Source organism: Juglans regia, chromosome 2, assembly GCF_001411555.2.
Source record: "Juglans regia cultivar Chandler chromosome 2, Walnut 2.0, whole genome shotgun sequence".
NCBI lineage: Eukaryota > Viridiplantae > Streptophyta > Magnoliopsida > Fagales > Juglandaceae > Juglans > Juglans regia.
The window spans coordinates 11217676-11244934 of NC_049902.1; the positions used below are offsets into that span (position 1 = coordinate 11217676).

Sequence of the window (27259 nt, forward strand, 5' to 3'; positions counted from 1 at the left end):
TTGGAAATGTAGCAAGTTTGGGTGAATGTTTTGGGATGATGTTATTGAGAAGATCCCTCCTCAAATCCAAAGCTATTTGGGATGATATTATTGAGAAGATAAGAGCATTGTTTGGCTGACTAGAAATGGTTGTGCTTGTCAAGGTTGGTAGAAAGATCATGCTCTGCAGCTTGCCCACCCATCATATATATCTCCTTTTCTACTTCTTGTGAGAGTTTCCAATTGTTTGGAGAAATTACAGCTAGATTTGTATTCATCAGTTATAGACGGCGGGTAGGTAGGTGTAACTAACTTAATTATCTTCAATTGAGCTCTTTTAGGGAAATGGCTATGGCATTAGGCCTATGAAAGCGAGAGCCTGTGGAGGGTTTTAGTAGATACAAATTATGGAAGCTTGGGAGGAGGTTGGTGCTCACATGTGGCCAATGGGCCTTTAAAGGTTTTGGAAGAATGTTTTTTCTGAGCAATAAACATAATTTTATCGAGCATAAAATAGACAAAGGCCTGAGTATACGGGACATATACATTTTGGAAGAATGTTAGGAGGGATTGGGAGCAATTTTACTGCTTTACTAGGTTTTTGATGGATGACTGGTCCAAGATTCGTTTCTGGCATGTGTGGTATTGTGGTCAATCTTGTAAATTTGCCTCCTTGGAGTTATGTACTCAGAATCGCTTCTGCTAATGATGCTTATGTGCTGGTCATTGTTTTTTGTTTTTTTGCATGGTTCTATTCAATGGGGTGTATCCTTTATCAAGGAGGCTAATGCAGGTTGATCTCTTCTTATCAATTTTTGATTGATTTCAAGTAGGGTGGGACACAATGGTGAAGATAAATTGGTTGGTGCCCATTCTTAAGAGGCTTATTTGAAGTAAAGTCATTTTACAATGTGATTTGTGCTCGCTCAAGACCCCTCTCTCTTGGAGGCTTATTTGTAGAAACAAGGCCCCACTAGAGTGCTTTTTTCATTTGGACAACAACCTTGAGGAAGAATCTTTTATTTATTTATTTATTTTTTATAAGTAAGAAAAATATTATTGAAACTAGTAAATAGGCATTGCCCAAGTATACAAGAAGTATACAATTGCGCAAACCTAGTTACAAGTTAGGAACTAGAAAAACAAACGAGGAAATCATGGACATTGGTTCCATTGAATGCAATGGCCAAAGCCCACAGAAATAAGGTGTTTAAAAAAAGAAATATTGAAGTTAAGTCCACTGAGTGTTCCTTGTCTTCAAAACACCGACCATTCCTCTCAATCCAAATACACCACATAAGACATAAAGTATCATGTTCCAAACGGCAGCAATTTGAGAGTTACCCCTAAGACCTCATAGGCATCACCCAAATTAAGGAAGATTCTTACCTTGGATAACATATGGACGTGGAGAATTGTAGTGATTAATTGGTGTTACACATGCAAGAAAAGTGGGAATTGGTGGATCACGTACTTTTGCATTGTTGCCAGTATTTTCTGGAGCATGGTCTTGCCTCTCTGGGATATATTGGGTAATTCCTATGCTTGGATTGCTCCTTTTGCACTTTTTAATAAATAATTTTTACTATTAAAAAAAAGATTCGGTAATTCCTTTACATGTGGTGTTAATCATCTTTTCCTTAAGAAAGCGTGGTATGTTTATAATTGATTGGTGTGTCATGTGCAAGAAAGATGGTGAATCTGTAAATCATCTTTCCCTTTATTGCTAGGTGGCCAAGTCTTTATGGAATGAGATTTTTGGTCGGATGGGAATAGATTGGGTGATGCCTAAGGAAGTGGTGGATCTACTTGCATGTTGGTATGGTTTGGAGGGAAGAAAGCATGTTGTTGCCATATGGAAGATGATTCGTTTCTGTTTGATGTGGTGTCTTTGGCTGGAAAGGAATGAGAGATGCTTTGAAGACAAAGAACATTCTTTGGAGAACTTGGGGATTTCTTCTTTAGTACTTTGTGTTTGTGGGCTAAGACTCTTGTACCAAATGATGATAATTTTCAGAATTTGTATTTGCTTCTTTTATGCTTTCTAGTGTTTAATAGGTATTTCCTTTGTATACGTCCTGTGTACTTGGGTTTTGTCTATTATTGGTAATAAAATTTCTTATTAACTATAAAAAAAAAATCCTTTACGTGTGGTGGACCTTTTTACACGTGGAAAGGGCAGTTTGGAAGCCATCAGTGCGCACCTTTGTGGAGAATGACCCCATCGTGCTTGCTATGGCACCTTTGGAGAGAAAAAAATGAGTCTAGTTTCGAGGATTGCGAGAAATCTATGCCAGAGATCAAATTGTTCTTATTACCCTTTATCGTTGGATAGTGTCCCAAGATAGTGTCGCTCTTTTGATCTTTACCATTCAAGATTTTTTAGAACATTTTCATTTTTCGAGTTTGGTTGGTCTCTTGTACACTTCCTGTGTATTGGGATAACATCCTTTTGTTGTCATTAATAGAATCTTTATCTGATAAGAAAATTGAACCGTTTGCAGAAATGCGACTTGCTAGTGCAAGGCGAACCAAGACTGAAGATACTACTGATGATGACATTCCAAGTACCTCAGGAAGGCAATTTGCAGAGGTGACCTCTGTCGAATCTGTCCCGAAGGTTGTATTGGTTCAAGTATTGCCTTTATTGAGATCAAATGTTCCATGAATCTAACTTTATTTTCTTTCTGTACTTTGGAAATTTGGTGAGATGCGATTAACTTCATTTTGCTTTTAAAAAACTCCTAAATTCACCTGGTGATAAATTTGCAGCATTTTGGTGCATCCCCCCTCCCTGCTTATGAACCTGCATTTGATTGGGAAAATGAGAGGTTAATGACATTTGGTCAAAGGATTTCAGAAGCTCCTATATCACAGTATGACAGTCTTATTTGTTGTTGCTGTTATTATTATTATTTGACCTTAAGGTTATGTAATCTCTAAAGTCTTATTACGGAGTAGAATTTTTACATTAGCCATTTAATTTGTTTTCCCCCAATTAATTATCTCTTGCTCTTTTTTCTTTGTTTCATTATCGAATGGTCTTAGTGGATTGAAGATATCTGTTAAAGTTCAGTCGTTATCATTTCAAGCGGGATTAGTAGGTGAGTGTTCTGCTCTTGTTAGTGGATCCTTATCATCTAGGAGTTGGTTCTCCTACTCAATATTGTGTATCTATGTTTGATTTATTGAAGATTTCTGACTTAGAACTCTCTCTGTCCCCTCCATCTGTTAGAGCCGTTTCATGGTACAATTTGCTTATATAATAGGGAGAGAAGAGAAAAGTTGTCAGAGGATTTCCATTTTCATGTTTTACCTACTGAAATACAGGATGTAAGTATAGTACTGATTCAACACTTATTTTTCAAAATTTTCTGCACTGCTTTATTTTAGCAAATAGAGATATTTCTGCACTGAGGAATTTACTTTTTTTACTTGACACCATCTCCAGGTTAATGCATCACGAGGAATCTTCTATTTAGATGCTCCATCAGCATCTGTTTGTCTGCTAATCCAGTTAGAAAAGCATGCAACAGAGGAGGGTGGGGTTTCTTCTTCTGTTTATTCGCGTAAAGAACCGGTATATTCAAATAAACATTTACATTTTTCATTCTTATTAGGTGCCTTCACGCTTCTTCATGCACTGAAACCTGCTGATTTTTTTTTGGTTTCTCAGTCAGCAACATTGTTGGTGTGCTTTTTTTTTTTTTTTTTTTAAAATCTTTAAATGGGAAGATTTCCACTTTCTGTTTCTGTAGTTGTTTTCATTGGTTTGATTCATGTCTTGAGTAATCAATGCCTGTATTTAATACGTTGCCTAATTTTGTTAAATATTGTTAGAATTCTTGGTGCTCGGTGTGGACATGAGAATTGGTTAGAGCTGCTACTGGCTGTGCCTGTGCTGGCTTTGGTCTCCCGTTGACCTGCTGGATTGCAACATTGATCTTAGCATTTCTATTTAGTCCTCACCCTTTTTGATTTTTTAAAGGTGTCAGTATATAAAAAAATATTATCACACCTTAAATAACATTTTATGAATGACATTGACATGCTCTCTCTCTCTACCTCTCCTGCTCTTTTTGCATGCGCATGCGCATGTGTGTTTTGATGGCATCTTCTTTTTTCCCTTTCCGATAATTTTATGTAAACTTTCTTTTTATTTAGTAGTTGATCAAAATGCTCTTTTTTTTATCTGTTCAGGGACACTTGACTGAGAGAGAAAGGCAGAAACTGCAGGTGTGGTCTCAAATCATGCCTTACAGAGAATCCTTTGCCTGGGCTGTTGTTTCATTATTCGATAACGGCATTGGTGTAGCTTCTGGTGGGTCTGCTTCCCCAAGTAGCCCTCTTGCTCCCAGTGTGTCTGGTTCAATTTCACATGAGGGTGTGTTTGAGCCCAGTGCAAAGATCGCATTAGATGGGAAGCTGGGTTATTCAAGTGGAAACTCTGTTATAGTTGAAATATCAAACTTGAGTAAAGTTAAGGAAAGCTATACGGAGGACTCACTTCAGGTGGGGAAGAGATTTATTTCCATCTTTTCAGCTTAATCTATTAGCTTGTCAAGATTTCTGGTTTTTCAGATATTATACCTGTCAAAAAAAGAAAAAAAGGTTGTTCAGATATTATAAATGAAAATTATAGCTAACTATTACTTGCTGACTTGCTGACTTGCTGAAGAGTTGATTTGCATTACCTGACCTTTGGTATCATACACTTGCTTAAAATCACTGAAAACTTTATTCCCACCTTCCTTCTCCCACTGTTCATGGATGGCATCTCTCTGATTTTTAACTCTTTTTTTTTTTTTTCCTCACAAAGTATCTGACTTATAACTTATAAAAAAAAAAAGAAAAGTATCTGACTTATAACTTGCTGTTAATTATTTGTATATTTCTCATAAAGTTTATCATCACTTTGCCATCTTCTAGTTTCTTTTCTAATCAGTGAAGTTGGTATAGCTCTCTTATGTTGTATAATGTTTGGATCTTTAATCATGTACTTGAACTTCTTGAGCACATTGTGTCATTACTAATTCACGCTAGTGCTATAATACTCGGGTTTGAAACTGTTATTTTTGGCTTTAACTACTAAGTTGGAATGACCTAAGTGGTATTCTCTGAAAAGTTCTTTTTTTTTTTTAATTTGAAAAGAATGATATTGCATTGTTCCTCCAAAACAGATTAGTCCAGATTAAATGGACAACAGTAAGGACAGGTGTACCTTTCATGAGCGAAACCAAGGTTATTTTAGGCTAGCCTGGGGAGAACTAGACATACAAGTTTTCCTGCATGTTACTCCTCTATGCTAGATTCTTTGGGTTTGCTGGTAATGGAGTTTTCACAGAATAACAAGTCATAAATGAGGATCTTGGAACCTCTATGAACTCAAGAACTATGCAGGACTTGTGAGGATAAATTTAATTTATCTGGGAGAGGTTGGACTCTTAATTTTTCTGAGTTTTCACAGGACTTGTTTTAAAGTCACTGTCATTGAGACTCGTTGCGGAGTACTTTGTATGCTTTGGCTTAATTGTTGATCAATTAAAGACATATCACGTGACACTAGGGCCAGAATTCAGCCTCGATACCTGTTTAGACCTTTCTTGCAAGAGCTCCAGCAACTATGGGTGTGAACATGCCAACTTTAAAGATAGATCTCACTAGAGACAAAACTATTTCTTATTGCTCAGTTCCACCAGCTGTTGACCTCAGTTCCCATGACTGGTTTGAATCTGCTAAGATCATTTCGTATGAGTTATGTTTGTGCTCTACAAAATAATTTGTTATTGAAGGAGTTTCTTATACGATTTAGTGGGATCAGTCCCCTAAGGTATCACAGTTTTACGCATTCTACCCTTATTGGTTGTGTATGGTCTGAAAAATTTTAAAAAATTGATAGTCCTGATGCAGCCAGATAACATTTCTATATGCTCATAAATCCCAAGAAGCTTGCCAAAATTTAGCCTGCCATGGGTGAGCCCACTGGAAGAAACCTTCTTTAATAGATCGTTTTTTTCTATCCTTTTGCCAATATGAAAGAGAAGAAAAGATTTTGTGTATGACGCTCAATTTTTCCTCTTTTCTGCACCCTATGTGGGCTACAATGATGAGAGAGGTACTGTTGTAGCTAAGTTTCAGATTGGATGTACTAGCCTTGAAATTTTGATTATGATGAGGAAGGGGAGAGGCAAGTGCCACGATGATATAGTGGCTGAGTTCCTAGTTGGGCTTGCTTTTTGATTTGTTATTCATATGTTATATTCATTCCTGGACATATGACTACTCGTGGATATATTGGTTAATAGCAAGTGAATGAGTTTTAGCCATGCAAGGGCACATGAGTAACCTAATTACTGACTTCACTAAATCCTTAATCTAAAGGTGGAAGGGTTACATTGATCAAAATCACTCATTCCAACTTGCCTACTTATTGTCTTGGTTTCCACTTCCCACCACGGAGGCCCATCGCATAGAAAAGCTACAACTGGATTTTCTATGGGGGAATGGTCGAAAATCCCACCTTGCTAACGATCACCTTGGGTTCAATTTTGGGGTTATACCAAGGGTTGCGGCCTCTACAGTCCTTTAGGGATTAAAGGGAGGTTCTGTCAAAGTGCAAAGAAGTAGAATTTGAAGAAAATAAATCAATCAGCAATTAATAAGATTCTGTCTGGCACCTATATTACAATCAATTATATTTGACAAAATAGTGGTACAAGTATTCTAATTTTGGACTTAAGGGCTTGGGTGTGATAACCATAGTGAGTTCTTTGTTCCTCTACCAATTTGTAGGCATGACCTTTTATTTGTTTTCTTCTTTCTTTTATATTTTATAATTTTCTTATGACATTTTTAGGACTTAAATGTCAGCATGTGAACTTTCCTTTTCACTTATCACTAAAAAGGTTATTAATATAAATATCCTGCTCAAATTTCCCAACACTAATTCTGCTGTTCTATGTTTGTCATTTTGATGGTGACGGTGCCTTCTAATATTTTGATTTTCTTGTTTATTTTTTTTAAACTCTTTTGTATATCTAGGATCCAAAACAGAAGGCTCATAAACCTGTGAAGGGTGTTTTGAGACTAGAAATTGAGAAGCACCAGAATAGCCATACTGACATGGAAAATATATCAGAAAGTGGGAGCGTGACCAATGACTCTGTTGACCTGGGGGACCGTCTTGCTGATTCTGCATTTCGAAAGCTCCCCCATAATGGTTCTGAAGGACCTCAGAGTTGCAACTCGAAGTGGAATTTATATGACGGGAGAGAAATATCTAGAAATGGATCAAATGCCCACGAAAACCCTGATCTCAGCATTGATGAGGTAAGTATAAAGTCTTGTGCACACTATGATCCTCTCCTTTTGGGTTCAAAGTGATAGAGTTGCACGAAAATCTGCCGTTGTTGTTTGGTATGATTGAAATGCCTTGAGTGCACCATGAAAAAGCTTGAGATTTCCTATTATTTGTTTATGCTTTTTTTTTTGGTTAATTATGTTGTTTTTTTCATGATTGAATAGCCATGAATCTTGAATGGACTCCATTTCAACCCAAATGGCTCACTGATATGTTGAATTCAGTTATCTGTAACCTATTCACTTACTAGTTTGCAAAGGATGGAGGATATGACTGAGTTTTATCATATGAGAAATTCTATTTGCAAGCTGGTGCGGACGACACACCTTCCACACTACTGACATGATTTGATTTGCAAGAAAAACTTTAAATTTTGAATCTTGCAAATCAAATCTTGCCATGTAAGCAGTTTGGATGGTGTGTCCTCCACACTAGCTTGTAAATAGAAGGCCTGATTATGCATATCCTATGTATTAAAAGTGAATGACATATAGATCCATCTAATTTTGATGCCGAAGGCATATGGGCCTCAAAATGCACATAAGCCTCAATGAGATGAAGCTCATCTTTTTTTACTTGATTGCTGTTGAATAGGATAGCAAAATTCTGTACCATGAAAAGAATATAGCTTCAAAGATGAGTGAATGGTCAAGAAAAACAGAGTGAGAGAATTATTGTAGTAGAGCAAGCTTTCTACTTCAAGCAAGAGTTTAGTTTTATCATAATTATTTGTTTTGAAAAAAATAGTTTTGTGCTTCATATCCTTCCCCTTATGGTTTTTGATTAGGTATCGGTAATAATATACTCCTTATTATTAACGTCATTATTACTTATCAAAAAACAAAATTATTAACGTCATTATTGAAGCCGTATGAAGTGACCAAAGCTCACTTCCTTTAGAATATTATATATATTTTTTAATTATTAGCATTTAGATGTTTTGAACTGGTTAGTTGATATAATTTTCAATAATTTTGCTATGCACATGAATCTTTTTTCTCCTTAAAATGCGAAGTTTGAGTTACTTGAGTCTAACATGACATGCGTTAAGAAGCTGATTGGATTTGGGGATGTTTCATTTTTGAGTTTGAAGACTGGCACTTGCACATGTATATCAATTTCGAGCAATGCTACAAACTACATCAGGAACTTTTTTGATGTGGCAGGATTTAGTAAACCCTTGATCAATAATTGTTTAAAAAAGATAAAAACCTAAGGGTTATTGCACACTGTCACATTGATGGATTAAGATAATGGTGGAATAGTTGTGTTGCGTCTTGCATTTTACATCAATTTTAACCTTTCCTTTCAAGAGTAACTTTTAAGGTGCAGATATGAGGGGCCACATGATGGAACTATATGAAAATTAAATGTGACTTGAGAGAGTGGGCCCCTCTAAAAAATTTGCTTCATTTGGCTCAATGATCTTGTTATGAACGAATGTTACTTGACTTTGTGAGCTGTGCGCTGAAAATTTTATCATGTAGCCTCTTGCCAATCCCATGACGGGGGGGGAACGGCTCCACTTACGTTTGGGAAAGAAAGTGCATAGTGGAGGGGTGGAGGTGGTAGGCCTGTCATGGGATTGGCGGTGGAAGACGTGCACAGTGCCTTGCTGGAAATGAAAATGCAGTTGTTGGATTTACAGGGGAAGGTTGATGTTCTAATACGGTGCGTTGAGGAGGGGCGTGATGGGCCTAATGAGATGGGCTTGGGTAATGTAAGGGGCATGGGAAATGAGATCCGAGTGCTTCTAAAGGAGGATGGGCCAGGGTCCAAGCAAGTGTATTTGGGTCCAAACCAAGGTAAAGAAAAGCAAGTGTATCTGGGTCCAAACTAGAGGCATCAAAAGGCCGGGCCAGACCCAAACTTAATGGGCCACGCAAAGGGGGTAAAAAATAAAGAAAAGCTTAGGGCTGAAGCCCCGCCCGTGTGGAGGGCTAGGGAGGGTGGAGAGGCGGAGACTTCTGCCAACGGGGATCAGCCAACCTTGTCGGAGACGAAGTTGGGGTTTACATCAGATCCGCGAGACACCCATCGGAGTTGTGTAAAAATGATGGTGGCACAAAGGAGCTCTTTGACAGCGATGGAGGATCTGCGAGATGGAGACGACGTAGTTGAGGTGCCGAGGACCACGGGTCAGGAGCCACTCAACCCATCGAGACTGTGGATGACTAAGGAATCATCGATGGTGGCTCAGAGGGTGATCGAGGAGCTGTCGACAGTTGATCCATAAATGGATCTTAACGTTATCTCATTGGCAGACGTGGTATCTCCGGCACAACCCACACAGATAGTGACAATGGGTAGCAGGGAGGAGGCTCAAGTGCTCTCCTATTCGACAAGGGCATTTGAGCAGTCTCATCTAGTTCAAGTGACGGTAGCGGGGGTAGAGGAGGTGACTCAGGTGTTCTCTTCTCTGACAAAGGCCTTTGGGTAGTTTCAACCAGTCCAAGAGATGATAGTGGAGGCAAAGGACAAGAATTACATGCTTCAGCTGGCACAAAGGGAGGTTGAGGTGGGCCCAGAGCCACTGTGCTCCTTGTCTCCTCTGCTTACACTGGGAGGCTCACCTTCGGATTGGGTGGTTCAGAAAGTAAAGGATATCCAGGAGTGTGTGGGTATCTCTTGCAACAGGTTTGAGGAGCAATTCAGGGCATTACTTATTGCCATTGAGGAGGGTCGGATCCAATCCCCCAAATCTGCTTCTAGGAAAAAGAGGGAGCTGAAACATCTTACTTGTTCAATCAATTACGACGGAAGGGAGGGGGCACTGGCAAGGAAATATCCAAGGGAAATGCTATTTCCTATGAAGCGTATAATTCTCTCTTGGAACATTCGGGGTCTTAATGATCCCAATAAGCGTATGTGGGTGAAAAATCTCTTACGTCAATAGTAGTTGGATATTGTTTGTTTGCAAGAAACGAAGATGAAATTCATGGACCGTAGCTGCTTCTTCACTAGCATTTGGGGCTGTCCATTTGTGAGATGGGTCTATCTTGCCTCGGTGGGAGCATCTGGTGGCATCCTTATTATGTGGGATTCGAGGGTGGTTGAGTCTATTGAGGAGTGTGTTGGAAATCACATGGGAGTATGCTCGTTTAGAAATGTGGAGGACGACTTTTGTTGGGCTTTCTTTGGTGTGTATGGGCCAAACATGAACACACATAGGAAGGCCTTATGTGAGGAGTTAGCGGGTTTGGGCAGCTGGTGGAACTTACCATGGTGTATTGGTGGTGACTTTAATGTTACTAGATTTCCTAGTGGAAGATCGGACCATTTCCCCATTGTACTGGATTGTGGAGGAATTCATGAGGGTAAACGATACTTTAAGTTTGAAAATATGTGGTTGAAAGTTGAGGGTTTTGTGGAGAAAGTAAGGTCATGGTGAGCCTCGTACTCTTTTGAGGGTTCACCTAGCTTTATCTTGGTTGGGAAATTGAAGGCACTGGAGAGGGATTTGAAGAGGTGGAATGCTGAAGTCTTAGGACATATTAATAGTAAAAAAAGATCTCTTATGGAGAAATTAAAGGACTTGGAGGAAAGGGAGGTGAGTGCTACTCTTTCCGAAGAGGACTCTTGCAGGAAACTAGCCACCACTTTGGAATTGGAGAAGGTGTTACTAATGGAGGAAATTTCGTGGAGACAAATTTCAAGAGCCCTTTGGTTGAAGGAAGGGGACCGTTGTATGAAAATTTTCCATTGGTTGGATTCTAACCTCAAGAATAATGCTATCGAGGTGCTTCAGGTTGAGGGCAGGTAATCTCTGATCATGATGCTATTAAAAACCATATTGTCACTTACTATGAAGATCTACTAGCTGAAAAATCCCCGTGGAGACCCAAATTGGATGGTATGCCTTTTGAGAATATTGATCAAGGAAGTTCTGTGTGGTTGGAGAGACCTTTTGTAGCAGAGTAGGTTCTTCAGGTGCTTCGTGGGATGGCCAAGGATAAAGCCGATGTCTTTTTATCATGATTGTTGGGATGTGGTGGGGGAGGATATTATGCAGGTTTTTCAGAAGTTATACACTTTTGGTAAATTTGAAAAGAGCATTAATGAGTTTTTCATTGCTCTTATCCCTAAGAAAGTTGGGGCAGTAGAAGTGAAATATTTTGGCCTATTAGTCTCATTAATGGGGTGTATAGGATTATTTCTAAGGTGTTTGCCAATTGCATGAGTAAGGTTTTGAGTAGTATTATATCAAAACCCCAAAATGCGTTTGTGAAGGGGAGACAAATCTTGGACTTGGTGTTGATTGCCAAGGAATGCCTAGATTGTAGGATCAAGGAGGGTACACCCGGACTCTTATGTAAGCTGGATATGGAGAAGGCCTATGACCACGATAATTAGGATTTTTTGTGTTATCTACTTGGGAGATGTGGCTTCGGGGAGGGATGGATTTCATGGATTAGACATTGTATAACTACAGTTTGCTACTCGGTCTTGGTAAATGGAGCACCGGAAGGATTCTTTAATAGCTCTAGGGGATCCACTCTCCCCCTTGCTGTTTGTCATTGTTATGGATGCATTGAGCTGTATGTTGAGTGCAGCTGTTAATAGAGAATTTATTGCTGGATTCTCGGTGGGAGGTGTCACTATATCTCATCTATTATTTGCTGATGTCACGTTGCTGTTTTGTGAGCCGGATAGTGATCATATGCAGTACTTGAGGGCTGTATTACTTTATTTTGAAGTGGTTTCAGGCCTGAAGGAAAATCTCTCGAAGTTTGAAATGGTTTCTGTGGGTGGTGTGAACAATATTTAGGACTTGACAACTATCTTGGGTTGTAAGATTGCTTCGCTACCCTTGAACTATCTTGGTCTTCCTTTGGGGGCTGCGTTCAAAACAAAATCTATTTGGGATGGCGTGTAAGAAAAAATTGAAAAAAGATTGGCTGGGTGGAAACGGATATATCTATCCAAGGGTGGTAAATTGACTCTCATTAAGAGCACTTTATCTAATCTCCCTACTTATTTTCTATCCATATTTCCAATACCTGCAAGCGTGGCTTCTTGTATTGAGAAAACTTTTCATAACGTTCTTTGGGGAGGAATGGGGGATGAAACTAAGTTCCATCTTGTCGGTTGGGATAAAGTTTGCTCACCAATAATATGTGGTGGGTTGGGGGTGCGTAATGTAAGGGTCTTCAACAAAGCACTTTTTCGGAAATGGTTGTGGAGGTATCATAGGGAAGGAGAGGGCCTATGGAGAGAAGTCATAGGGTCTAAGTATGGGAGTGTTCGGGGGGGTTGGTGCTCTAATGAAGTTAGGGAGGCACATGACGTGGGATTGTGGAAAAACAAAAGAGCTGGTTGGGGAAGATTCTCTCAGTTTTTGAGATTTGCAATTGGAAGAGGCAACGATGTTTACTTTTGGCATAATGTGTGGTGTGGTGACATGGCTCTTAAGCAGGTGTTTCCTATGCTTTACCAAATTGCCTGTGATAAAAGAGGCTGCTGTGGCTGATATATTGGTACCCTCCAATGGTGCAGTCCATTGGAATGTGAGTTTCTCGAGAGTGGCTCAAGATTGGGAGCTGGACATGTTTACTGGTTTCTTTGATTCGTTATATGCTATGTCAATTGGCAATGAGTTGAGGGATAGGCTGTTGTGGAATCCAAGTGAAAATAAACAATGGTGCGCTCTTTCTATAAGGCTCTCTTGGGATTTTCTAATGATCATAGCTATCCTTGAAAGACTATCTGGAAGTGCAAGGTACCTCCCAAGATTGCTTTTCTCGTTTGGCCTGCATCTCTTGGGCGGATCCTCACCTCTGATAATCTGAGAAAACGTGGTCTCTTTATTTCAGACTGGCGCTTTATGTGCAAGAGTAATGGGGAATCAGTTGATCATCTTTTATTACATTGTGAAGTGGCTCGGTGTTTATGGAATGAGATCTTTAATAGGATAGGGGTGGCATGGATCATGCCTGGAAGAGTTAGGGATATTATGAGCTGCTGGAGGGGTACTGGGGGAAATGCCCACATCGCTGTTGTGTGGAGAATGATCCCTCACTGCATTATGTGGTGCTTGTGGCTGGAGCGAAACAAGAGGTGCTTTGAAGACATGGAGCATTCCGTGGATGAGTTGAAATGATTTTTTTTACAATACATTAATTTCTTGGGCTTTGGCCATTATTTGTAATACGGACAACCTTCATGATTTGCTTGTAACTCTCACTAGTGCTTAGATGTAATTAGGCATGTTTCATTGTATCCTATTATTGTACTTGGGTGATGCCTATTATATCAATAAAATTTTACTTTTACCTAAAAAAAAAAAAAAAAAATCTTGATAAGATGACCTGTAAATTTTTCTCACATTGCATATGTTTGTTCTTAATGGCTATGTTGATTCCCTTGCAGTTCCACACATTTGACTTCCGCACTACAATGAGAAATGAGCCTTTCCTGCAGCTCTTTCATTGTCTGTATGTATATCCCTTGACGGTTAGTTTAGGTCGGAAGAGAAATTTGTTCATACAGGTTGAACTAAGAGAGGATGATGTTGATGTTGGTAGACAGCCTTTAGAGGTATATGTGTCTCAGTTATTGTTATAGATCGAAAGCTGTATGCTTTCTAAATTTCGTCTTGTTTCACACGTGCAACTAATTTGACTAGGCAATGTATCCAAGGGAGTCAGGCGCATCACTACAGAAGTTTGTTAACACACAAGTTGCTGTTGGGGCTAGGGTGGCCTGTTACCATGATGAGATTAAACTTTCCCTCCCTGCCGTCTGGACTCCATCACACCACCTTTTATTCACTTTTTTCCATATCGATCTTCAGACAAAACAAGAAGCTCCAAAACCAGTAAGTTTTTCATGTCTTTGAATTTCAGAATAATGCTTGGTTTTGCCTTCTATTTTTTTCGTCTTTTATTTGTTCAGCATGTTGTGGGTCCATTTCTCTTTTTCATACGTATTACATTGAAATGACAATTGAAGTCATTAATCTACTAGGTGGTTGTCGGATATGCATCACTTCCATTATCTACACATGCTCAGTAAGTATCTTCTTATTAAACCTTTCTTCCTTCTTTCTTTGTCCTTGTAGCTAGAAGAGTTCAGATTATCTTATGTTGCTCTCTTACTTTAGTGGCTCCTTGCTCAGAGGTTTGCTTGCATAAAAAATCTCATGTCAGTGTCTGGTATGTCGATCTTTATGATAGTGAGAGCTGCTTATCTTTGTCTACTATTGAGGGCTTAGTCTTAGCATTGCTAAGTAACCACATAGAGTGATAGGCCGTGCCTTTATGGTGGCTAAAAGTGATATCCTTGGTTAGATATTACACGAAGGGCCTGAGGGAAAAAGCGGCCCAAGAAAGTCTTCTTGAAGCACTCCCAAGAGATAGGGTTACAGGTGGCATACGTCACCTTCTGATCATTTGTGCAAGAGGGTCTCGAATATCTATTCCAGTCTCTCAATTCAACTTTTAGCATCCATGGCACTAGACCAACCATCAAAAGTAGGGGGATGCTGGTAAGAAAATTGCTCCAAAGTACAACCGAATTGTGGGACCATAGGTGCCATAAATTGACCTCTGGCTATTGATTGAAAGAATTGGCTCGTAGTCGCAACGAGAGCATTAGGGTTCTCATTCTAGATAGATCCAGAAGATTCCTCTTGATTTGGGTGGTTCCTAGTGCTGGGTGCCATATTCTGAAGCAAAATATAAAAATAACAATTAAACTAGTACTTCAAATCTAACAACAACAACAAAAAAACAAATACTAACTCTTAAGTAACTAAGAAGCATCATAACATAAATGTCTTAATAACTCTCGAACGAGCCAAGAGCATCCTAGGTGACCTTATCCTAGGATTATTTCTAAAAAAAAATTTAATCTTTTTTTTTGAAAAAATGGTTTCTTACAAAACACTGATTTTCTTTTCAAAAAGTCTGTAGAATCTCTTGGCCTGGCTTTGATACCAAATGGTAACCTCCCTTTTCGTAGGCTAGGGATGTCACGTACTTTCGCAATTGAAGCTAGTTAAGAGACTCGCATAAATAAACTAAAACATCTCTTTATTTAAAAGAATTCATGAATAAACCAAGTCTTAAAATATAGACTTATTCAGTGTTCTTAATGCGGAAAACAAACATAAAACGGATAAATGCTAATTCAATATAAATTAACTAAGGACACATAAATCTAAGTAACAGGCTGCTCCCTCTAAGCCTGAACTGCCTCCTCACCCAGGTGGTTAAAAACATAAAATAAAAATAAAATGAGTCAAAGACTCAATGAGAAGCACACCATACCGTAAATGTAATAAACATAAGGTTTTTCTAACAATAAGCATACTATTGTTATAAAATCTGCAACATTCATACTCATGCTCACGGAATGCATGACTTGTAAAACTGGGGTTTACTCTACAGGGGTGGGTCCGAAGGGCCCTGCCTTGGAGAGGTTCCCTGACATAAAAAAAAAATAATAAAAAAAAGTTTCTTTTTTCATACCTTGCTCCTTTGGGCTTCTGTTATTGTACTCAATGGATCTACCATTCATGACTTTCTTGTATATTTTTCTAATGCCTAACACGTAAATAGGTGTTCTCTTTCTACTTCGTTTGTACTTGGGCATTGCCTATTCTATTGTTTCCAATAAAGTTTTAGTTTAATTATAGGAAAAAAACTACTTGTCATTATCCCTCGAACCCATTGAATAAGTAATCAAAAACCTATCCTCTATTCTATTCATCATCCTAAAGTCTTAATGCAACCATTACTGCACTTATCCCAAGGTAGGCCAAGGCTTTAGATGGGAAAGATTCTCTCTATTATCCTTGTTAATGGGGTGTACAAAATCATATCTAGCATTTACGAATCATATGAGTGTAGTCATTGAGAAGATTATTTCGAAGCCCTAGAATGGTTTCATCAGAGGGAGACAAATCCTTGACTTCGTGTTAATTGCTAGTGAATGTTTGGATGGTAGAATTAAAGCGGGAGTGCTAGGTTTTTTATGTAAGCGGGATATGGAGAAGGCTTATGATCATGTGATTGGGAATTTCTATTTTACTTGCTTGGGAGGTGCAGTTTTGGGGCATGGTGGCATAATTGGATCAGCATTGTGTCTCCACTGCTTGCTTCTAGGTCTTGGTGAATGATACTCAAGTTGGTTTCTTTAACAACTTGCGAGGATTGAGACAAGGGGATCTGTTGTCTCCTTTACATCTTGTTATTATTACGGATGCTCACAGTAGAATGCTGGAGGCAGTTGGTGGTGGTGGATTTCTTTTAGGCTTTTCGATGGGATGCACTAACAATGGTCCTGTCAATGTTTCCCATGTTTGTAGATGATACTTTGTTTTTTTTTGTGCTATAGAACATGATCATTTTCATTCTTTGAAGGCTCCCTTGGTTTATTTTGAAGCTGTTTCTGGCCTAAAGATGAACCTTCCTGAGTCTGAAATGGTTCTGTTGGGTTTAGTGCGCAATATTCAATGTTTGGTGAATGTTTTGTGGTGCAAGGCATTGTCTTTACCCATGAAATGCCTGGGTCTTCCCTTGGGGGCTTCTTACAAGGCACAAGCTGTCTGGGATGGTTTGTTTGAGAAGATTGATTCAAGGTTGGCAGGCTGGAAAATGATGTATCTGTCAAAAGGGGGAAGAATCACACTAATCAAGAATACTCATTCTAACCTTTATACATACTTTCTATTCTTATTTCCTTTACCTGAAGGTGTGGCAAATTGTATTGAGAAGATTGTTTGTGCTTTCTTGTGGGGTGGAACTGGGGATGTTCCACGTTAGTTGGGATAAGGTTTGTTCCCCGCTACTGGAGTGTAGTCTGCAAGTTGAGGATCTTTACCTTGGCCCTTCTTAAGAAGTGGTTATGGTTGTATCGACAAGAAAGAGAGACATTTTGGAGGGCTGTTATTGATTCTAAGTATGGAAGTCCTTGGCCATCAAGATTGCATTTACTGCCGTCTTCTAGATTGCCCATGACCAGGAGGCCTCGAGGGCAGATCTTTTGGATAGCTCTAGTGGCTCCTTATGGTGAAATGTTTGTTTTCTTAGAGCAGCTCAGGATTTGGAAATTGGGGCTATTTCTGATCTATTCAGAATGCTGTATATATCAAGAATTGGTAGTGATGAGGCGGATACTATGGTTTGGTTTCATTCAGGGAAAAGGAAGTTGACTGTTTGATCCGTACTCTGTAATGACATGTCACAACCACACTCCTTTTACTTGGGAGGTTCATATGGTGGGGCAAGCTGCCTCCCAAGGTTGCTTTCTTTGTTTGGACTACTTCTCTTGGGAAAATCCTGACCATGGACAATGTGAGGAAGTGGGGGCTTCTTGTAATGGATTGGTGCTATATGTTTAAAAAAAGTGGCGAAACTGTGGATCATTTATTACTTAACTGTGAGGTGGCCAGGGTCTTATGGGATGAGATTTTTAGCTGGACCGGACTTTTGTGGGTAACTAGCAAGGAGGATGGTGGATCTCCTTGCTTGTTGGAGGGCCTTTAGAGTAGCTACCAAATTGCTGCAGTGTGGAATATGATTCCCTTATGTCTCATGTGGTGTATTTGGTTGGAAAGGAATGGTTGGAGTTTTGAAGATTGAGAACGCTGTTTGGATGATCTTTAGATGTTTCTTCTTCCGCACTTTATTCTTGTGGGCTTCTGTTATCATCCTCAATGGGGCTAGTTTCCATGATTTTCTTGTATCCATTTCTAGCTCCAAACTTGTAACTAGGTGTTCTCTTTGTATACTTCATATGTGCTTGGGCTTCGACTATTTACTTGATTTAATATCATTTTATCTTACCTATCAAAGAAAAACTTAAAAAAGTATTCATCATCCTACTTAATACCTCCCAAACGATCACAATCAACAATTGCAAAAGCAAATTCCCTTGCTTCAAACCACTAGAGATACTGAACAATGTAGATGGTCATCGCTTAATAAGAATTGAAGACTGCATTGTATAAATTCAATACGATATCCAATCCCCTTGTATCTCCCTGAAGCCACATCTCATATCTCTTCAACAAATAAAGCAAAAGACCCCTATTTTCTCTGGAAATGGAACATTACTATGGTTAATTGGTGTTGTATGTAAGATAATGAGGAGACCATTGATCTTCTTCTTCTTCATTATGAAGTAGCGAGAGATTTATGATTTTTGTTGTTTGTGGGGTGTCATGTTGATTGGGTTATGCCTAGTAGGGTGAGAGTGTTGGCGAGCTGCAGAGGACAGCAGCTGTTTGGCAGAGCTGTAAAAGATGGTCCTCCACTCCCTTTATACATGGATAGCAGCTCATGATATTTTGCCTTTTCTAGTTTTTCAGATTTTGCGAATCATTTTTCTTTTGAATACTTCCCTTGTACTTAGGTTGTGCCTCTTTGTGCTTTTTGATAAGAATAAATTACTTATAAATAAAATAGTGTAATGTATTACCACATTGTAATTAGTGCAATCCTAATTGAGATCAGATAATTAACTATACCTGTACTTATGAATTAATTATATTACCCTGGATCTAGAAATATTTATAAAAATTTCATTCCCAGGAACATGCATAGTGAATGTGTGTTTGTATGCTTGATGGCACTTGACTATTTTGTGCTCTTGATTTTAGCACCCGTACTTCTATATAACATGAACTTCCTGCTTTGTAAAGATTATTTACATGTTAACAGGAATTTTAATATATGAATACTTTATTAATTAATATGGCATTGAAAGAGATGAAGAAAATAAGTTACAGTAGTCATTTGAAAAATAAAAATAAGCAAATAGAAATAAGCCATTGTCTTGGGAGAGGAATGAGTTAGGTTTTACTTATTTCTTTTATTTGAGTCTGGTAAAAAGAGGCAGATAGAGAATCGGATTTCAACATAAAGATAATGAAATGAATTCAAATTCACCCCTATAACATTATTTGGCTCTTTTTCTTCTACTTGATTATGTGTTCTCTTGATAGGCTAAAATGTTTAGGGCCACTTAGAAGCTATGCTTTTGACATGCTTACAAGGGAACTGATGTAAAATTAATCTTCAAATTTAAAGGCTCTGTATACCTATAAAAAAATAAATAGAGCCTCTGTAGTGGGTTGGAGTTTCTCTCTTTGGGGGAAATTTTTTTCCCACTGTGTCAAAATAAACAGATGTATGCTTTGGATGTAATATTTTTCTGCCTAGTCCTACCGATAAGAACAAAAGTTTCTGCTGAGTCCTGGAAAATTGTGGAAATGGTGCCACAAAATTATTATTTTTTTAAAAATCTCAAAACCATTTTATTTCAAGATTATAATTTTAGTTGAAGCTTTTTACTGGCCAATGATTATATGAAATCTATTATCTTATGGTTCAAATCAGGTTGCGATCTGAAATTTGTTTGCCAATCATGAGAGAGTTGGTTCCACATTATCTTCAGGATGCGGGGAAGGTATGTTTCTGGAATGTTTCTTTTGTGCAGTCATAAAAAATTATTTTCATTTTTGTTTATACAAACATGTGTTTTGCTTTTGTTATTTTTATGTAATATTTTTGGATGCAAACTGACTGAGCTTGAGTTGATGATTACTAAGTTGACACCTGCCTGTTGAATCTCTCTCTCTCTCTCTTCTTTCAATTTTATACCGATCTCAGGCTTGTTTACTGGAGTGATAAAATTTTTCATTTATATATTTGCTTTCACTGATTTGGGAATAAACTGCATTTGTTCGGTTTACTATTTTATTTTCTCCTGTAAAGGGGTTCACACTAGCAAAGGTCTAGTCCTTTAGTTAGTCTGTAGCTTTTGTGTATCTTTACGGACTGATTTTTATGATTTTTTTTATGAGTAATTCTTATGATTATTGACTCAACCCTATAAATACCTTGTGACTGTTTTGTGCATTTGTATGTGTAGGGATAGAATGATTATTTATTATAGTAATTTGAATTTGTAACTTTGTTGTGATTTGTCCTTCAGTTAGCTATTTGGTTTTCAGACCTGACATTGCCCTTTTATCTTTATTTTTATATTTTAAGGAGAGGCTGGATTATTTGGAAGATGGTAAAAACATCTTTAAACTGCGCTTAAGACTATGTTCGTCTTTATACCCTGCCAATGAGCGTATTCGAGACTTCTTTCTTGAATACGACAGACACACTCTGCGAACAAGCCCACCTTGGGGTTCTGAACTTCTGGAGGTATCTTTCTAATTTTTTCATCATCTGTCCAATATTTTAGCTTTTTTCATTTTTCATCGTCTTCCTAGAATAGCCCCTTGGCTTACGCATGTATACCTTATGCCTCTTTGTTCCAAAGGGGAAGACTTCAATCAACCCTTATATCAATAACTCAAATACAAAGATATGCAAAATGAGACCAGACTCAAGCATGAAGAGCTTATTGTCCAATTCTACAATCAAACATAAACTAAATTGATGTTGAAAATCATCTGGATCAGTATCTTTGTAATTCTGGTTTTATACTATTTTTTTTAATGTCTGGTTTTATACTATATCATATGAGTTTTAAGTGGGATGGGATTCAACATAACTTGGTCAATGCTAAGCTGACAACTGAAAAGGTCTACTGAAGGGCTATTTTGGGCTCTTCTGGTCCCAAGTGGGTCCCAAAATGTTTCAAAAAAACCCTATTCAGCAGTCTAGAGGACAAAAAAGGGCTGGATAGCCCTTTGATGCCCAGATAGGCACTGCCTCTGGGCTAAGCTTCTTTTTTTGGATCACATGTATTAACTATTTCTTGGGTGGTTCATAAGGCCCTTCAGGAAGGTTTGCCAAATATGGAAATGTGATCTTGGCCCTTAGAAGGTTCCGTAGGTCTTGCTTGAGCTCAGATTTCCAAAAGGTTTGGTGTTAGATCAAAAGAGTTCCATGCCATTTGATGTCTCTTGCTGAGCCAACAGATAAACATTGACGTGTGTGTGAAATGACCCAACTGAAGTCATGATATGGAAGTCGAATGCTGTTTGCTATAGATCGTAGTACACATGGGTTCCTTAAGTTGTGACTGGAACTGTCTATGTAGTGTACTTTGGTAACTCCTTAAAATCATTATATAATTGTTTTTTTTTCTGACGAGTGCTCTGTGTTTCACAATACCAGCCACTGTTCATCCACGTAAACTCATAATATAAACATTCATTGGAAGAAATTAAAATATATACATCACATAAGAGTTAGTCAGCACCTATTGACAAAAATAATAATTGTACAAGCCGTTAATACCTGATCTAAATGTAAATAAACCTAACCAGGCAACTTTACCATACAGCCAAAATTGCAGCTATCATCAACCCATCATACTATAACGCTAGTCAATGAACTTGTCCAAGTTGCTTTCATCATGTTCGTCAGGTGGTACCTCCAATACAAATGGAGGGAGTACCTGCAGCATAAAGATCAATGGGCATGACCGCCTCAACTGTCTCTAATGGTTCCAAGTGGCTTCTGGGCACTGGAGAACCAGGGGACACCCCATAGGTGGGTCCTTACGAGGCTTGGTCTTTTCCATGTGGCAAAAACCACCTGTCTGTTCTCATTAATGAATGAGGTGGTCATCTTGTCAATTTGTCAGTGTTTCCACGTCCTTTAGCAAGGAAACGATGGAATGAGACTAAAACTTAAAAAGTGTCAGAAGCCTGGTTGCTACTTTTATTGCTTTAATCCTGAAGAAACCAGGGGCTGTTGATGTTAATGCATTTCCGTTCAAAAGCCTTGTTGATGAGTTTTTAAAATATGTGGTAAAGTGTTGGCAAACAGGTTGGAGATGATGCTGGAGAAGATCATCTCCTTGGCTCAGAATGCAATTATTCAGGGGAGTCCAAGATGCTAATTGCTAATGAGTACCTTGACTTAAGAAATATGGTTAGGGAGCCAAGAGGTTATGCAAGTTGGATATAGAAAAAGCATAGGATTTTTTTAGTTGGGATTTTATGGTGACATGATGAGGAGATATGGCTTTGTGGGAGTGATGGTGTAGTTGGATATCTTTTTGCATCTCCATTGTGTGCCTAGTTGGTATTGGTTAATGACACTTCTAAAGTTTTTTTTTTTCTGTTTTTTTTTTGCTGTTCTCGTGATATGCATCATAGGATCATTTGCCTCCACTAACTTTTGTCATTATTAGGGACTTATTGAGTGAAAATATGCAATGGTGCATGGGGATATGAATGGCCGTATACACATTAGGGCCAGACAATCAGAGTGATGAATGGCTAGTGATCCAAGTCTGGGTCACCTAGTTGTAGTGGTGACTGACTAACCCAACTTTTTCGATAAAAAAAGAGATATATGTATACTGTGTATATATGTTGAAGCTGACAGGCTTTATCAAAATGCTTGATTCTGATATGTACTGATTTTCTTTGCAGGCCATTAACAGTTTGAAGAATGTCGATTCCACAGCTTTGCTTCAGTTTCTTCACCCAATTTTGAATATGCTTCTTCATCTTATAGGAAATGGTGGAGAAACTCTCCAGGTTTTCAAAAAATTATACTAGTCATTTTATTATTGTTATTTCTGAAATTAAGATCACTATATTGTGTTGGTTTTCATAATTGGGTCGATTTCTTTGCTTGAGCCTCAAGAGTTTGGCTTCACTACTCTTTGAGCTCTTTGGTGAGTGTTGCCGTCTCATTTTCTGCTTTATTTTTTCCTTCAGGTTGCAGCCTTCAGAGCCATGGTTAATATTGTCACTCGGTATGTGTTTCAAGTATACTTAGAATTGTAATTGATTATGTACAAAGCACGCAAGTAGGGGTTTCGTCTGAGACAAATCTGAGTTCTTTTCGATCAATACACACCTCTTATTTCTTTTTATATATCCTCTGCATCTTCGTAGAGTATAACTGAGTTGGACCTTGCTTTTGTTTTTGGATAGTATTATTTAGTTTTGTAACTAGCCTCTTCTCTATTTGTCTTTCCTCTAGTTCTATTATAGCATTTCCGATTTTGTATTTGATAGTGTAAGGCCCCCCTTTTTTTGTAGGGTACAGCAGGAATCAGTTGATGATGCTGAAAGAAATCATTTTCTAGTAAACTATGTTGATTATGCTTTTGATGACTTTGGGGGTCGTCAACCACCAGTATATCCTGGTTTGTCCACTGTCTGGGGAAGCTTGGCACGAAGTAAGGTAAGTCTATCCCGCTGCTCACTATCATTTATGAATTGTTGTTAGCTCATGGTTGTCATTATCATCAGCGCTAATGTCTTATATGTGAAGTTGTATCTGCTCTTTTCATCTTTGAACACTGTTTTACATGTAAAAGGTCCCATGTTCGGTGTTGTAGATATTCTGTATGTTGCAAGTAAAAACTAACACTGGTCCTTAACAAAGCTAAATCTTGCTTCGTAACATAATGGCTATTGTGTGGGAGAGTATACTGTGGCATTTGTGAATTCTCCGTTGGGGATTGGAATGTTGGCAGAGTTGGCGTTTCTCATCTTCTATATGTAGATGACACCCTTAATTTCTGTGAGGCTAACCAAGACCACATCTGATATCTGAGGGCACTTTTATTTTTCAAAACACTCAGGAAATCAAGAATACCAAGAGAATATTTTTGGAAAAACTGATGCCTAACTGAAGTATATCCATACACGGAGTCTAACTGATGCCTAATATTCAGCATCTATGCAAAGTAAGGTGTCATTTGGATTCGAAGATGAGTTGAGATGGGTTGTGAATAGTAGTGAGATGAGTTGTGAATAGTAGTGAGATTTGTAAGTTAAAGTTGCTGAATAGTAGTGAGATGAGTTGAGATGGACTGTGAATACAAATGAAGCCTAAGATAATCTGTACATCTAATATTAACAGAGTCCTAAATTGTATGAATTCCTAAAATTGTATGTATACGGTAACATTTCCCCTCAAATTGATGCTGGTAAGTCAACTAGCAACAATTTGCCAATAAGAAATTGATGCTGCTGTCGAGTCATTGCTTTGGTGAAGACATCGGCCACTTGGAGATCCGAAGAAATGTAAGGAAGAGATATCACCCAACTCTCCAAGGTATCTCGGATAGAATGACAATCAATCTCAATGTGCTTGATGGGTTCATGGAAAACGGGATTGGTGGCAATCTGAATAGCATTAGTATTATCAGCATGAAGAAGAGTAGAATTAGTCTGAGGAAACCCAAGCTCCTCCAGAAGACCATGTAGCCATACAATTTCAGAACAAGCATTAGACATGACACGATACTCAGCCTTAGTAGATGATTTAGAAACACGATCTTGTTTCTTACATCTCCAAGAAATTAAGGCATCACCCAAAAATATACATCAACCCGTAGTAGATCGACGAGTATCCGGACACCCAGCCCAATCAGCATCACTGTAGGCAACAAGTTGAAGAGATGAGCTTGTAGGAAAGAATAATCCACGAGTAGGCGACCCTCGAAGATAGCGGATAATGAGGGTGAACTGCAGCAAGATGATGGTACCGAGGAGAAGACATAAACTGGCTGATCTGATGAACGGCATAAGAGATGTTCGGTCAAGTAGTAGTCAAATAGATAAGACTTCCAACCAAGCGCCGATAGAGAGTAGGATCATCCAGAAGATCCCCTTCATCTTTCCTGTATTTGACATTTACCTCCATAGGTGTATCAACAGAAGAAGTGTCCTCTAAACCAGCCAATGTGATAAGATCTTGAATATAATTATTCTGGTTCAAGAAAATACCATTGGCCTGATGATGAACCTCTAGTCCCAAGAAGTATGTGAGCTGGCCAAGATCTTTCATATGGAAAGTTGCATGTAACATCTTCTGAAGCTTAGTAATCAAATCACAGTCAATGCCAGTAATGATAATATTATCCACATAAACCAAGAGAAGAACTATACCCATATCAAACATGTGGAAAAAAAGAGAGGAATCATACTGACTTTGTGAAAGCTGAAGGTAAGAAGTGTACTACGAAACTTCTCAAACCAGGCCCGGGGAGCCTGCTTAAGCCTGTATAGAGAACGCCTCAGCTTACAAACATTATAAGGAGAAGAAGTAGTCATACTAGATGGAAGCTTCATGTAGATCTCTTCTTGGAGATCACCAAGAAGAAATATGTTCTTCATATCCATCTGATGCAGTTGCCACGACTGTGAAGCGGCAATAGCTAAGATGGTTCGAACTGTGGTCATTTTGGCAACATGAGCAAATGTCTCCTCATAGTCAACCCCATATTTTTGTTTGTTACCCATAGCTACAAGGCGAGCTTTGTATCGGTCCAAAGACCCATCAAAACGAAGCTTTACAAAGAAAACCCATTTATTCCCAATAGGTTTGACTATAGGAGGACAAGAAACCATATCCCAAGTATGATTCTTCTCAAATGCTTGAAGTTCCGCTTGCATTGCATTTTGCCAACACTCATGTTCCATAGCCTGTTTGTAGCAAGAGGAGATGAAAATAGAGGATAAAGTAGCCACAAGAGAGACAAGGGAGAAGAAACCGTACCGATCAGGGGGTTGAGAAGGGCGAGTAGACCAGCGAAGAGTGGCAGAAGCAGGAGTAGGATCAGGTGCAGGGTCAAGATCGTGAGCGACCACAGAGGAAGTGGAACCAAACTCATGTCGACTACGTCTTTTATACACAAAACCAGGTTTGACTCTTTCCACAATTGTCGGAGAATCAGAAAAGTTAGACAGAAGAGATAAAGATGCAAATGGCAACTCAACATGAGATGGAAAGAAATATTGATTTTCAAAGAAAACCACATTCCTAGAAACCCGTATATGATGAGCATGAGGATCATAATTCTAGAAACCTGTATATGATGAGCATGAGGATCATAACAAACATAACCCTTTTGGTGTATAGCATAATCAAGAAAAACACACTTAACAGATTGAGCAGTAAGTTTATGTCGCTCATGAGGAGGGAGATGTACAAAACAAACACAATCAAATGTCCGAAGATCAAAATATGAAGGAGAATGGCCAAACAACTTAAAGAAAGGAGAAACATGATGTAACGTAGGAGAGTGTAAACGATTGATCAAATAAACCAAAGTAGAAATCGCTTCACACCAAAAACGAGGAGGAACAAATGATTCAAGTAAAAGGGTTCTTACCCCATCAACAAGGTGATGATTTTTCCTCTCAGCAACACCATTTTATTGCGGTGTTGAAGGACAAGAACGCTGAGAGGTGATCCCTTAACAGAGTTTACATTTGTACTTTACCAGTGTTAGAATGGGAGATGTAGACAAAGTTCTTTGAAAGTCCTCCGTCTGCTCATTCTACCAAGTGGGCGCTTACTATTCGAGATAATAATCCTTTCATACTGACTTTGTGAAAGCTGAAGGTAAGAAGTGTACTACGAAACTTCTCAAACCAGGCCCGGGGAGCCTGCTTAAGCCTGTATAGAGAACGCCTCAGCTTACAAACATTATAAGGAGAAGAAGTAGTCATACTAGATGGAAGCTTCATGTAGATCTCTTCTTGGAGATCACCAAGAAGAAATATGTTCTTCATATCCATCTGATGCAGTTGCCACGACTGTGAAGCGGCAATAGCTAAGATGGTTCGAACTGTGGTCATTTTGGCAACATGAGCAAATGTCTCCTCATAGTCAACCCCATATTTTTGTTTGTTACCCATAGCTACAAGGCGAGCTTTGTATCGGTCCAAAGACCCATCAAAACAAAGCTTTACAAAGAAAACCCATTTATTCCCAATAGGTTTGACTATAGGAGGACAAGAAACCATATCCCAAGTATGATTCTTCTCAAATGCTTGAAGTTCCGCTTGCATTGCATTTTGCCAACACTCATGTTCCATAGCCTGTTTGTAGCAAGAGGAGATGAAAATAGAGGATAAAGTAGCCACAAGAGAGACAAGGGAGAAGAAACCGTACCGATCAGGGGGTTGAGAAGGGCGAGTAGACCAGCGAAGAGTGGCAGAAGCAGGAGTAGGATCAGGTGCAGGGTCAAGAT

General features: G+C 38.7%; 1 protein-coding gene across 3 annotated transcripts in view; it reads left to right on the top strand.

Annotated features, from left to right (window-relative positions):
• Positions 1–27259, top strand: part of LOC109011251 (guanine nucleotide exchange factor SPIKE 1) — a 57019-nt gene that overhangs the window by 3224 nt on the left and 26536 nt on the right. For 2 of the 3 annotated variants that reach the window (XM_018992366.2, XM_018992367.2), the window contains exons 3-17: positions 2484–2599; positions 2752–2855; positions 3028–3083; positions 3215–3312; positions 3431–3559; positions 4180–4491; positions 7021–7308; positions 13709–13876; positions 13965–14156; positions 14306–14349; positions 19684–19753; positions 20341–20502; positions 22692–22799; positions 22983–23020; positions 23310–23454. In XM_018992366.2, coding sequence (XP_018847911.2) covers positions 2484–2599; positions 2752–2855; positions 3028–3083; positions 3215–3312; positions 3431–3559; positions 4180–4491; positions 7021–7308; positions 13709–13876; positions 13965–14156; positions 14306–14349; positions 19684–19753; positions 20341–20502; positions 22692–22799; positions 22983–23020; positions 23310–23454 — 2030 coding nt within the window. The remainder of the gene's footprint in view (positions 1–2483; positions 2600–2751; positions 2856–3027; positions 3084–3214; positions 3313–3430; positions 3560–4179; positions 4492–7020; positions 7309–13708; positions 13877–13964; positions 14157–14305; positions 14350–19683; positions 19754–20340; positions 20503–22691; positions 22800–22982; positions 23021–23309; positions 23455–27259) is intronic. The other variant, XM_035687928.1, reaches the window with a different exon arrangement.